The sequence below is a fragment of the Kogia breviceps genome, chromosome 7, assembly GCF_026419965.1.
Source record: "Kogia breviceps isolate mKogBre1 chromosome 7, mKogBre1 haplotype 1, whole genome shotgun sequence".
In the NCBI taxonomy this organism is placed as follows: domain Eukaryota; kingdom Metazoa; phylum Chordata; class Mammalia; order Artiodactyla; family Physeteridae; genus Kogia; species Kogia breviceps.
In genome coordinates this window covers 19981825-19996307 of record NC_081316.1, presented here as the reverse complement: position 1 = coordinate 19996307, position 14483 = coordinate 19981825, and the positions used below count along the sequence as shown (strand labels likewise).

Here is a 14483-nt window from a genome sequence, read left to right as displayed (position 1 = left end):
CCCGTTGCAGAGCACAGGCTCCGGACGCGCAGGCTCAGCGGCCATGGCTCACGGGCCCAGCCGCTCCGTGGCATGTGAGATCTTCCCGGACCGGGGCACGAACCCGTATCCCCCTCATCGGCAGGCGGACTCTCAACCGCTGCGCCACCAGGGAAGCCCCATCCTTGGCTTTTTTTCTCTCATTTCAAACGTTTCTTGCTGAGGCATGATAACACGGGTTATTTTAATTAATTAAATTAATTTACTTCGGGTTGTAATTAACAAGATCCAGCTAGGTGTAATTCAAGGGGAGAAAGGGCTGCTGGAGCGGGTTCTGGAAACCCAGCCAGGAGTAGGGAGGCTGGGGCAGGGCTGGAAAGCTCAGGGGTCTGTGTTTGATTAGAACTTGATTTACAGAACCAGCCGAGCGGGAGTTGAGACTGGAATAAAATAACAAGACCCGGGCGCGGTCTTCACCGGCCTTCGGTCCACTTGAAGTAACACCTGGGACTCTTCTTTTAAACCCTGGGTTTCACTGTACCCTAGATATGAAAGGTGTGTTTGCCAAGCATAGTACATCTTTTTAAATTTTCTTAGATACTTTTACTTACTCAAAGCACTGCACGAACACACGCTCATGGAAAAGGTGCAAACAGTGTAGACAGAGTGTCAGGTTTCCCTGCAGTTTCCACCCCTATATCGTGGTGTGGGTCCTGCCCGCCATCTGAGCCTGGGCACGAGCTCACACACTCATGGCTGTTTCAGGACACAGTGGGGCTCCTGGCGAGCGCTTCCTTCCACTGTCTTTTTCTCTCCTAACCTCTGTCTTCAAGTGTCCTTCACACCACCCCACGGGGGCTGTGCTCACTGCTGACAGCCCCGTGCCCCTCTGCCTCTCCTGGGACCCACCCCGACGTGGTCCCCGGGCCCTCCCTTTGCCCACAGCGGTCCACGAAGGCAGCCTCCTCCAGGTCCGTGCAGCAAGCGCCCCTAAGTCTGCAGTGACCCTCACAGCCACCCAAGGGTACAGCTGAGGCCCCGGGACCCCCACAGCCCGACGACAGTCTTTGCCTGCAGAGCTCAGATCCGCCCCAGCCCTGGCCGCGGGGTGTGCGAGCAGCTCCCGCCCTGTCCGAGGCCTCCCTGACCGCGGCTCAGAGGACAAGAGTCCCTCTACCTCGGCCCCTGTTTGCTCCGTGCACAAGTGGTTTCCTCCTTAAAGTCGTCATCGTGCAGTGGAGGCCCCAGGAGGGCCGCCGCCCAGGTCACAGGCCCAGGGCCGCCCCAGCTGTGCTTTGCCTGACCCAGATGTGCTCTTGGCTGGACCTCGCGGTCAGAGGGCTATCTCCCTGCCAGCATTCTCAGCAGGCGTGCTCCCCTGTCTCTGTCTATCTCTGTGTCTCTCTTGGTGTCTGTGTCTCTCTTGGTCTCTCTGTCTCTATCTCTGCATCTCCCTGGGTCTCTGTGTCTCTCTTGGTCTCTCTGTCTCTGTCTATCTCTGTGTCTCCCTCAGTCTCTGTGGTCTCTTGGTCTCTGACTCTGTCTCTATCTTTCTTACCTTTCTAATACATGACACCTTTATCGAGATATAACTCACACACCGTACAGTTGGCCCATCGAAAATATACCATTGAGTGTTTTTCAGTCTGTGTACACGGTTGGGTAACCATTCCCCACGGTTGCTAATAGAACATTTTCATCACCGCAAACCACTCCCCACCTCCCCCCCTGGGCACCGCTCACCCGCCTTCTGTCTCTGGATTTTCAGCTTTCGTCTCAGGCCTGCTCTTTCTCCAGGTCCTCCTGCACGTGCCGTGTGCCCTGGCCTCGGCCCTACTCTTCCCGGGACAGCGGGTCCCCTTGGGCTGGGGTGGGGCTGTTGGCCTGGCCCCGTAAGCAGGCCCCTGGGGGAACCCTGGTCAGTGGCTTCATTTACTCATCACTCAGCAGTTGCCGCGTGTCCGCCCTGGGTGACCACACCCTTTGCCTCTGGACTCTGTAGGTGGAGGTGGACCAGGGAGATGGGCCCAGGGCTGGGGTTTGACCACGGCTTGCACCGGAGCCCCTGTGCAGAGACCTGTAGAAGTCGGTGCGGCCCAGCTGCGTGAGTCACCGGCACCTGCGGGCACTTGATCATCCAGACGCTCTCCCCAAAATGTAATTTGCCCATCCTAACAGCCCAGCTGCCTCTGTTAGGCCAAGTGTTCACATCGTCACTGCTTCTATAGCCATGTGCCTCCACTTGTCTTTTTTTTTGGCTGCACCACGAAGCTTACAGGATCTCAGTTCCCCGACCAGGGATTGAACCCAGGCCACGGCAGTGAAAGCCCGGAATCCTAACCACTAGGCCACCAGGGAACTCCCTTCCTCGTGTCTTTTGATCTGGGGGTATTTGTCCCCACCCTCCCCATCAGGAGTTTCAAAAGGGTTGGCCTCTCCGGGCGGATAGTAGATGCTCAATAAGTGGGCAGGAATAGATTGATTTTCATTGTACAAATCCACAAGAAATGACTGTTGGCTGCCTTTTAAAAACGTTAGAAAATGTAAGTACAGAAAATAATAATAACAAAAGATGTACTCCGTCATCCCTTCTCCTTCCTGAGAAAGTAAAACCCCTTCACTAGTAACATCTTTCCAGGCATATTCCTTGCTTTCTATAATACTGGCTTTAAAATGTAAGTGAAATTAAGCTATATCATTGTTCTAAGACTCACGTTTTCTACTTAGACGTTCTTGGATATTTTTCTTGTCAGTTTATATCGGTCTGTCTTCTTGTTTTTGCTACCACTGCCTCAGCAATGAATGTTCTATGGAGGACAGTATGGAGGTTCCTTAAAAATCTAAAAATAGAACTACCATATGATCCAGCAATCCCACTCCTGGGCATATATCCAGACAAAACTGCATTTTATTCAGAAAGATGCATGCACCCCAATGTTCATAGCAGCACTATTGACCATAGCCAAGACACGGAAGCAACCTAAGTGTCCACTGACAGTGGAATGGATAAAGAAGATGTGGTACATATAGACAATGGACTCTTACTCAGCCATAAAAGAATGAAATAATGGCATTTGCAGCAACATGCATGGACCTAGAGATTATTATACTAAGTGAAGTAAGTCAGACAGAGAAAGACAAATATCATATCGCTAATATGTGGAATCTAAAATATGACACAAACGAACTTAGTTACAAAACAGGAAGAGACACACAGACATAGAGAACAGACTTATGGTTAAGGGGGGGAGGGGAGGAAGGACAAATCAGGAGTTTGGGATTCACATATGTAGACGACTACGTATAAAATATAGACAGCAAGGACCTACTGTATAGCACAGGGAACTCTATTCAATATCTCGTAACAACTTATAATGGAAAAGAATCTGAAAAAGAATATACATATATATGTATAACTGAATCACTTTGCTGTACTCCTCTGAAACATTGTAAATCAACTATACTTCAATAGAAAGTTGTTTGTTTTGGACAAAAAAAAAAGAAAAGAATGTTCCAGAATGATTCCCACTTTCCTTTATTTTAGAACATTTTTGCCATCTCCAGGTTTTCTCTGCCTTTTTTTCCTTTTGTATTTTACTTGCAGCCTTTCCATCATTATGTATTTTATACACACGTGCAAAGCTCTCCGTAGATGGTCTTAAAAAAGTGGAATCACTGGCCGTGGGATGTATGTATTTTAAGTTTTCGTAGATTCTGCTGAGCTGCTCTCCAAAGTCTTTGCAGCAGTTAAGCTTCAGCTGACAGCATCCAGGGCCTGTCCACCCTCCTCCTGGCCCCTCCGACGAACAAATGTGCCCTCCTGTTGACTTTGCGCGTTTCCATTTCTCTGAATTCTTGTGAGATCGCCCTGTGAACAGGCTTCTTTAGAGGACGCCTGTGCCACCGCTTTACAAACAGATTTCTTCTTCCTTCCGTGCAGGACAGCTGTGCACGCGTGCTGCTGTTTCGGGGTGGAAATAAGGAATTGAAGAACTACAACAGCCAGACCCCATTCCAGGTAAGCGGACTCTTGCTAAACCCCCGAGACGCCGTGTTGTCCTGTTCCCACGCATCCTCTGTGTGTGTTGGCACGAGCTCAGCCCTTTCGTCGGGGACGGGGTCTGTGTGTGGAGCTGCGGCCCCATTTCCGTTTGCCGGTCCACGCCGGCTGCCTTCCAGTCAGACCAAACAGCATCGCTCATGCAGCGACGCCTCCAGGTGGGCGATTCACGAAGGCAGCTTGGGAACAAGGCAGCGGAGACGTGGACGCCGTTCACAGCAGCAGCTGTGGGGCCGTCCTGGCTTTGTGCTGATCCTGGGAGTGGGGAGATCTTGGTAAGACTCTACGGGGAGGGAGCTGGCTTGCCATCCTCCGGTGCCCTCACCCGGCCTGCTATCCTCGGTGGAGGGTGAACGACCCGGTCCAGAGTGGCCGTGGGGTTCCGTGGTGGAGTGAAAGGCCAGGGTCCTGATTTTTGAAGTTGTGGTAAAATACATATTGCACAAAATGTACCGTCGTCGTCATATCGACGTGTACAATTCAGTGAGCTTCAGCACATGCACACGATGTGGTAGCGTATCACTTCTGTGTCGTTAAGAACTTTTTCAGCACCCCAAGGAAAACTGTACCCCCCAAGAGTTACTCCCTATGCCTCCCTCCCATGGTCCCTAGGCAACCACTCGTCCGCTCTCTGTCCCTGTGGACGGGCCTCTTCTGCGCATGTCATGGGGATGGAATCGTGCAATAGGTGGTCTTTTGCTTCTGGCTTCTTTCACTCAGCATTGTGTCTTCAAGGTCCATCTGTGTTGTAGCCTGTATCGCTACTTCATCCCTTTTTATGGCTAATATCCCATTTTATAAACACGGGGCTCATGGAACTTTGAGGCAGCTGGCCAGATGGTTTAGGGTGGAAAAACTTGGTTCTTTGGCCGTAACTTTTGCAAAGTTACAGAAATGCTTTCTCATCCTAAACACAGCCCTCTCCACTCGAACTGAACATTGAGGTGACCGCGATTCTTTGTATTTGGAAATAATTTTTACATCTCACTGAGCTGAGAGGGGTCTTTCATCTAGACCTGGCTGCCACGGGCGGCTTGACTAATCCTCTCCTTAGATATTGCTAATACAGATGGGCTTGATGCCTTGAAAATAAACCAGTTCAATCCCCAGACTGGGCTGGATGTCTTAACGATCACCATTAACCACTTTGCTCGGTTCATGAGAACTGACGGGCCTGGTTTTTACTCTGAATCCATGGCTTGAAGATATGTCATGGGAAATGGGTCATGGAAGTGAGTTCCTGCTGTGCTAATGGGTCTGTAAGGACTGCGGTTTCGCCCCCCAAAGCGTGTCCTCTTTCCAGCGGTGACGATGGGGGAGCCGAGGGCTCTCCCCACTCCGTGCTGGGACACGTCTGCCCTCTTGGGCTCACCAGTGGGTTGGTGGCCTTGGTTTAAATATTTTGTTGTGGGCTTCCCTGGAGGCGCAGTGATTGAGAGTCCGCCTGCCGATGCAGGGGACGCGGGTTCGTGCCCCCGTCTGGGAAGATCCCACGTGCCGCGCGGAGCGACTGGGCCCGCGAGCCATGGCCACTGAGCCTGTGTGTCCGGAGCCTGTGCTCCACGACGGGAGAGGCCACGGCAGTGAGAGGCCCGCGTACCGCAAAAAAAAAAAAAAAAAAAAAAAAATTTTGCCATTAAATCATATCTTTCTTTTTTTCTGAAGTCAGAACGGTGCTTAAATTGCTTAGAAAAGAGCGGCTACTGCCCTTTGATTCATGGTAAACGCGTGATGGTGGAACAGGGCCATTTCTCCGCTTCTGGGCAGAGGTTGTAACTGCCACCTGGTGCTCCAGGGGAGTGAGTTGTGCACGGCGTGCAGGACGGAGTGTCACCGTCAGTGACCTCCCCGGGAGCCCCCTCTCCTGTCCCGTCGCCACGGGCAGCGACCACCTAGGGCAGGGACACCCCTCCTTCCAGGAGGCCTGGCGGGAAGCTTCGTGCAGCCTCCTGGCAGCAAGTTTGCACCAGCTCAGACCCAAGGCCATCTGTCTCTATTTTGCTAAGGATAATCGATCGAGTGCCCCAGATGATCCAGGAAGACTGTTATGCAGACACGCTCGAATAATAGGACTTTGTGCCCTGCAGACACTGTTCATGTCACGGGCGGAAACAGAGCCTGGGCTGCTTGCTCAGCAAGCCCGGCACGGGCTCCGACTGCGTGTGTCGGGAGCTGGTCTCTGCCTCATGTCTCCCCACCTTCTCGTGTTTTCACGGCACAGGGAGACTTAATTCAGTCTTTGGAGCCTCGCCTGTAAAATGTCCCCGGCATGCACGGTCCTTCCCCTCCCCGTGGTGAATCAACACCATTGATTGCAGGGGGGGATGATGGCCTCTGCCCCATCATTTAACGGAGATCGAGTATGTCCCCCTGGGAAGCTTTGATGATATTCACCTGCTGTTGTGGGCGTGGGCTTTTCTAAGAAACCTTGGAATATTTGACAGACCTCATCTGGCCAAGCTTTGCTTAATGATTTAATCCACAGGCTGCAGCAGGGCTCAGGGACTTGAGAGAAATGCAGATTCTCAGGCACCCGGAATCTGCAGCTTGGGGGCAGGGCTTCGGGTCCTGTGTTCTCACAAGCCCCCCAGAGACCCTGACATCCACTCAGGTTTGAGAATCAAGAGAGACAGAGGTGCATTTCTGAAGGAAGGGGAGGAGATGTACTCACAGCATTACTGGTAATGGTGGTGATGGTGGTGGACTGCGTCAGCCCGGGCCCCCATAATAAAGTTCCACAGGCTCGGGGGCTTAAACGACAGACATTTATTCCTCACAAGCTGGAGGCTGCAAGTCCAAGATCAACGTGCTGGCAGATCTGGTTTCTGGTGCGGGCTCTCTTCCTGCACCTACTCATTGGTATTTCTTCTGTACAACATGGAGAGAGAGAGAGAGAGAGAGGGAGGGAGGGGGAGGGAGAGGGAGGGAGGGAGGGAGGGGGAGAGAGAGAGAGAGAGAGAGAAAGGGAGGGAGGGAGGGGGAGGGAGGGAGGGAGGGAGGGAGAGAGAGAGAGAGAAAGAGAGATTTCTGGTGTTTCTTCCTCTTCTTGTAGGAACAACAGTCTCATCTGATTAGGGCCCCACCCTCATGACTTCATTTACACTTAATTACGTTTCTAAAGGCCCTGTCTACAAATATCATCGCAATGGGGGTTAGAGCTTCAACATAGGAATTCTGGGGGAGACAGTTCAGTCCATGACAGTGACGATGACAGTGGTGATATTGATGGTGCTGAGGGCGGTGATGATCATAGCGATGATGTTGAATTTTCCCAGTTGCACAGAATCTTTTTCTAAAAAATATTCATCTGTTTGTTTCTTTGGCTGCACTGGGTCTCAGTTGCGGCACGTGGGATCTTTCAGTTGCGGCGTGCATGTGAGATCTAGTTCCCTGACCAGGGATCGAACCCGGGCCTCCTGCGTTGGGATCGTGGAGTCTTAGCCACTGGCCCACCTGGGAGGTCCCCAGTTGCACAGAATCTTAAAGCTCACAAAGGCTCTTCTGTATGCTCTCGTTTAACGTTCAACAACCCAACAAAGTAGGCATTTTTTTTTGCCCAATTTATAGGACACATGGAATGAGAGATGTAAGCCTAGGAGTCCTCAATCGGTTAGTGGCCGCGTCTGTGACCCCCGGGCCTTCCGCCCACCGGTCCGGGGCTCTGTGGTCTGTGGGGAGGCAGGCACAACCTTCTGGCCTGTGATTCATCTTTTGCATCCTGAGATGGAGTACACAGCCTCAGGGATTCCTTGCTTTTTGGATCGCTCAGTCCAAAGGAGCAAACATGTCCTGGTTCTGAAGATAAAGAGAAATGGGCTGGAAAGGATTCTGCGGAGGTGGAAGGTCTACGTGAAGGGGGAGTGCAGCTGGGGTGGGGGGCAGAGGAGCGGCCGTCTGCGGGTCGGCTGTGGTGTCCGCTGGGTGAGGCGTCGGCGCGTGAAGGTGCCGTGGAGGTGTGGTTCACATCTGCAGTTGACTCCGTCCGGGAGATGAACCTTCCATGACGGGCTGGGCCTCATCCCATCATTTGGAGGCCTTGGGAGCAAAATCCGGGGTTCCCCAGAGGAAGGGATTCTGCCTCCACACTGTAACACGGAGACCCCGCCTAGGGTTCCCGCCACCGGCCTGCCCCGCTATCGCGTGGGCTAGTTCCTTAAAATAAATCTGAGTGTGCGTGCGTGTGTGAGTGCGTGCGTGTGTGTGCGTGCGTGTGTGTACACATCCGATGGGTCTGTCTCCCTGGAGAGCTCTGGCTGATACCCGGGAGGATTGATGTGAACCCTTCTTGCCCCCAGCCGCTCCATTCCAACGGGCCTTCGTGGTTTTGGAGGTAAGGATTCCAGCCCCTGCGTGTTTGGAGAAGCAGCTCTCCCCTGACACGTGTCACCGCCGTGTCCTCTGCAGCTGCTCATCAGAGGTCCAGAAGCAGAGAGGGAGGAGAGGGAAGGACAATGAGAGACATTCTGGAAGGTCTAACGTCCAGTTGTCCTACAGGGAGGGGCATGTGAGGTACAAGATGCGGGGGCACAGAGAAGTCCTGGCCGTGGGGTCTTTTTGGTGAACATCGTGCCCGGGTACGCTGGCTGCCTCCCAGGGAGCAGGGGCTCTTTGCCCCACCGGGCACTCGGTCTTTAACACGCGTCATTCCTGATGCAGGTTCCCATCGTCCCCACTGGATGGAGAGGTGGGTGGACGCCGGGGTCCGCAGCTCGAAGGGGACGGGGAGGGTTGCCCACGGCCCGGGGCCCTGAGTCCTTCCTCCGTCGTCACTCTGGATGTAAAAGGAGGAGAAAGGCCAGAGCCAGGAAGGAGGGGTTTTAAGTTCCTCGGGTCTTAGGCAGTAAATCACGGGGCCGAGCCGGGCATTGGCAGATACCCATCAATCCATTTCCTGGAGCCTCTCCCTCTGTGACTGACGTTCCGGTGCCCAGGAACTGGCCGTGCCGTCACATGTTCTCTGGGGGCCACTCCACTCGCGGGAATGACCTTGGGTCTCTCCTGAAGTGCCAGATCCGGGCTCTTGTCCTTCAGGTCTATGAGCGTCTCCTGGAGCTCCGATGGCACTCGCTCATCGAGGGCACAGCTGGGGAGGGATGGAGATGCTCTCAGGTCACACTTGACGCTGTGTGATGCAGTGACACCTTGCGAGTGACCACGTCTCCCCGTCCTTCTCCGTGTGCTTCACGCCGCTGCTGCTGGGCTGGGAGATGGCCCAGAGACAAAGGCAGCCTGACGCTTTGGGGGCTGTTCGGGTTCCAGATGTTGTACTTTTTCTGGGAGAAACCCATGAAATCCGCTCAGCAGGCACTTCGATGCCCTGTTTCCTCCAGTTGCCTTTTCTGAACTTCTTTCTTCGTTAGTGACTCGATAGTAAGACTTTAGCAGCATTTTGTCGAAATCCACACAGATTGTAGAGCGAGGTCAAGGCGATGCTGTTCTCTCCTGTGACCTTGTGCTTCCCCGTGGCATGTCATGGGCAGGGTCCCAGGCCCTCTCCTGCTGTGCCGCCATCTGCGCCACAAATGGCGCGAGGAGGTGACATTGCAGAATTGCAGAGTTAACACAAAACCGCGTTAAAGGCACAGACACACACGTGCACACACACACAGACCCACACACATACAGGTACACACACGCACACACAGACACATGGACATGCACACATGCACACAGACACACATGCACACACACCAACACATATGCACACGTGCACACATACAGATACACACACGCACACACAGACACATGGACATGCACACACAGACACGTGCACACACAGACACACATGCACACACACCAACACGTGCACACATGCACACACACAGACACGCACGTGCACGCGTACACACACGGACATGCACATGTGCACACACACAGGCCCTCTGGAGGAGCTCGTCTAGCTCTGGGTTTGGAGGCCGTGACCATGCCTGTAACTTCATCCCCTCCAGGCACATCATGGCTCCTCCCCTCGTCCTCTGAGGCGGTCACAGGGCCCCCTTCTCCCCCCACCTGCTCAGGGAGAGCAGCACCCACGTGACCCCTACACGCCATCCACGATGGACCCAAAGATAGATCCCAGCTTGACCTTCAGCTCACCTGGACCCGTGCACCTGACCTCACACGTGGGCCGTGTGGATGTTCTGTGTCTGGGTGGGTGGACCGGCCCGGGGAGGAGCGGGGACAGTGCTGAGAGGGGAGGACCAGACCCGCATGGGCACAGCCGCCTCCAAGTGAAACGGACACCTCGTGGCAGGTGACAAGAAGGGAAAGCAGGGCTGAGTGAGAGGCCCGAGGACACAGGCGTGAGGCGGTGACACATCCGTGAAGCGGAGGCAGGGGCTGCTGCCTGGGGAGTGGACACAGCATTCCAGGGGGACGGGGCATACGAGCAAAGGCCAGGGATCTGGGAAGAACGTGGCGTGTTCGGGAAGGAGGCGACCCCTGCGGCAGGCACGGGACGAGGGCTGCAGGGGCCCCCACGTGGAAGGGCAGTGTTCTGGGCTGAATAACGGCCCCAGAAGATTTCGGTCCTAATCCCCGGAACCTGCAAACGTGACCTTGTACGGCAAGGACTCAACAGAAGGGGTTAAGCATCTTGAGATGGGAGGTTACCCTGGATTATCCGGGGGGACTCGGCGTCATCGCAAGGGCCATTCTAACAGCATATGCACAGAGGAGGCCACGTGAAGACGGAGGCAGAGGCTGGAGGGACACGGCCAGGAGCCGGAAGAGGCAGGAAAGACCCTCCCCTGGAGCCTCCGGAGGGAGCACGGCCCTGCCCACACCTTGGTTTTGGCCCAGTGGCACCGGTGTTGGACCGGGGTCTCCAGGACTGGATGAGGTTGTGCTGCTTGAGGCCGTTATTTGTGGCCATTTGTCCCAGTGGCCCCAGGACGCTGACACGGGAGCCCACTGGTGGTTGCGAGCTCACAAGTTGGCACTGCTCAGGCCCCCGGGCGCCCTCCTGCCCGGCCCTGCGCCCGGCTCACGCCTTGGTTTCCCTCCTGCCCTCTGAAGACTGTCACCAGCTTGGATGCATCTCTGCTCTTTGCCACCAATGAAAAAGCTACTAGGAAAGCCACGGCGTGGGAGCTGGGCCACACAGCCACCCGAAGGTGACATCTGCGTTGCCCGTGGTGTGACAAGCCCCACAGGCGGGGTGGCTCAGACGGCAGGTGTTTATGACTCACGGTCCTGGGGGCCGGGGAGGCCAAGGTCAAGGTGCCAGCCCTCTGGTTCCTGGCGACGGCTCTCTTCCTGGCTCGCAGATGGCCGCCTTCTCTCCGTGTCCCCACGTGGCCTCTCCACTTTCAAGCCCCCTTCACGTGTGCTCCGCTGAGAAGCAGCATTTCCTCAACAGTGGGTTAGGAAATATCAGGTTTCATCTGAGCCCTTTTCATGAGTGACAGTGAAAAACTATTTTTTTTCTGTCCAGCCAGATTCTTTTTGCTTCTCTGGGTGTGTTTCTCTGGTGTGTTTAGAAGCAGCTCGGTGGGGCGGGAGCAGGGCACCGCTGGTAACTGCCTCATGTCTTGTGATCTGCTGACCTCCCACAGGGCAGACCACATGCCCCCGGCCGGGGCACCCCGCTCTCCCACATTTGCTGGTGAAGTAAGCCACAGTCTGCAGTTTGCCACCTGCCATCCAGATGGTGGATCTCAACCCAGAGACTTTGTGGCCTGCCCAGAGTTTTTTAGAAACTAAATTCTTTGCCAACATTTAAATATCCGGAAATTTCATATAAACATTGCGATTTCCAGCTCCCCTCGAATAATTAGGGAGACTGGGCACATGCAGGCAGCCTTTGTGTGTGTTGGCATTTGGCCAGGTTTGGGGAGTACCGCCCCTTTGGGAGGGTCGCCACTTGCCAGCCTGCTGCACTCCCCACGGCTCCTTACTGCCCACCCCCGCCTGCCTCCTCCGCTTTGTGGCCTGGCTGGTGCCTCTAAGCACTTCTGCCCGCGATCCCTGCTTAGGGCATGCGGTCAGGGAAGCCATTCATTTTTAAGTAGTTTCTTTAAAAAGTTCTTCTTATTTGGGATTCAGACTCTGTGTTCCCATAGAAACTGGGAAGAGGAAGTCGTGTTTCTAGATTCGGGCATAGGAACCTGGGAAACCCGTGTTTTGGCTGATCCACTGTGTTGAGCTGTGATGAAGAGGAATCGGGTTTCAAGTTCATTATTCCAGCCAGTACACACAGAGTTCCTGGTTAGAGCCACGCTCCCTTCTAGGTGCTGGGAAATGCATCAATGAACAGCGACGCCCCTGCTCTCATGGAGTGTGCATTAGTCAGACGTATGGTGAACAATTAAACAGATATACAGGGAATGTGTCATGGTTGCTAACTTACTTGAAGAGAAGGAGGGTGAGCAGGTAGAGACACAGGGGTGTCTCTCTACCAGGCTGTATCGTGATGGGAGCCTTGCATGACCTCTGATGTTTGAGCAGACGCCAGGAACGAGGGAGGGAGGGAGGGAGGGAGTGGGCCATGCGGATATCTGGGGGACGGGAGCTGGCACGTGCAAAGGCCCTGGGGTCAGAGCATGCCTGGCCTGTTTGAGGAGCAGCAAGGAGGCCAGCCAGTGGGGGAGCGGGCAAGAGGAGGCCAAAGAGGCCCCCGTGACTCGGAAGGACTTTGGGCTTTACTCTGAGCAAGACGTGCAGCACCCCCAGGACAGAAGAAAACTCTAAAACGGGAACCAACCCATCCCGTCCGACAGCCCGCCGTGGTCCCATATGAAAAGCAGGGCTGGTTTTTACCCTTTGAATGACATGAGTGAGGGGTGCCCCAAGCACTGAACCGGCTTGGGGTCAGCACAGGGAGATTTTCCTAATTAATTGGTTGTGCAACATTGGGGGAGGGGTGGCAAGGTGGAGAGCAAGACTGTGACGGATGTGTCTCGAGGTCAGAATCACGAGGGCCCCGGGGGGCCTTGGGTAGGCGCCTGGTCAGGGGCAGGGGGTGAGTCATCAGAGCTCTTCCCCGGAACCCCTGCACCACAGCTGAGGTGGGAAACCCGGGTTTCACAAGTTTAACGTTACGCAGTCTGTCCCCCTAAGCAGAGCACTGTGAGGCCAGCGTTGAGACCCCACCCACCCACCCTCCTGTCCCTGGGCACGTGGGCAGGGCTGGGCCGGGGCCCAGGGAGGTCAGCTGGCAGGTGGTGCTGTCCACGAGCTGAGAACAAGCACGCCCAGTCGCCAGGTAACGTGTGAAGTTCAGGAAGCATGTGGGCACCTGACCCTATTACGTAAAAATGAAGGAGAGACGGTCACTGGTCCTCAGCACCAGGATGGGGAGAAAAAAGAGGCGAAGAGCATTAGGGAAACCGCCCTGCCTGCCATCAGCACACAGAGCTAGGAGCCGGCCCAACCTCGGGTCAGGACCCCGGAGACTCTGGGTGTTGGAAGCAAGCCTCCTCTGTGTTGGGGATTTTGCAGGTAAGGCTGGAAACGGGTGCGTTGGTTGAACCTCCTGGGCCCGTATGACCAGGCTCATGGGGACCTCGCTGACCTCACAGATTCCAACTCACTCCCTTTGCCTCAGACACCCTGGACCCTGCTGTTCCTCAAGCACGCCAGACACACGCTTGCCCCAGGGCCTTTGCACCTGCTGTCACCTCTGTGAGTAGAACCCCTCCCCCAAGTATCCTGTGCTTCATCCCCCCTCCAATGAAAGCCCCCACAGAGGGGGTGTCCTCCCACTGGCAAGAGCAACCTACCACATCCAGAGTTTCCATTCTGCATGCAAACGCTTCAAATCGAAAATAGGAACAGACAGCTGAGAATCACCAGTCATTAAGGGAAAACTGCCAACATGAAAGGCAGACACCAAACAAGCAGAAATAAAGATGATGGATAGAAACTGAGAAATTTAGAGAACGGAAGGGGACTTCAAAATTATATACCCCAGGGACTTCCCCGGTGGTCCAGTGGGTAGGACTCTACGTTCCCAATGCAGGGGGCCTAGGTTCAATCCCTGGTCGGGGAACTAGATCCCACATGCATACCACAAGTAAGAAGTCTGCATGCCACAACTAAGAGCCCACATGATGCAACTAAAGATCCCACATGCCACAGCGAAGACGCCTAAATAAATAAATAAATAAATAAGATAAATGTTAGAAAACAATATATCTGTGTATGTACCCCATCTCCTCAGGGTGATAAGAGAGGATAAAGCATTTGTGAAGTGAGGGTTGAAGGGGCTCATGACAAGTAATAATGGCAGCTAAGCTACGAGCGCAGCCTTGCTGAAGAGGACCGGAGACGGACAGGAGACCTGAGACGTAAGGTAATCCAGGAGTTGGGAGAGGGTTTGACACCCGAATGATGGAATTTCCAGAGAGAGCAAAAGAAATCGGCAAAGACATCACTCAAGACAATGCCACCAACAGAAGGACACGAGATTCCCAATTGGAAAGGCCCCTGAACTTCCAGTTTC

The 14483-nt window shown here is 54.3% G+C and overlaps 1 protein-coding gene across 1 annotated transcript in view; it reads left to right on the top strand.

Moving 5' to 3' along the window:
- SHANK2 (SH3 and multiple ankyrin repeat domains 2) overlaps nt 1-14483 on the top strand; it is a 469020-nt gene that overhangs the window by 67255 nt on the left and 387282 nt on the right. The window contains exon 8 of the mRNA XM_067037810.1: nt 3920-3997. Within this exon, the coding sequence (XP_066893911.1) occupies nt 3920-3997 (78 nt within the window). The remainder of the gene's footprint in view (nt 1-3919; nt 3998-14483) is intronic.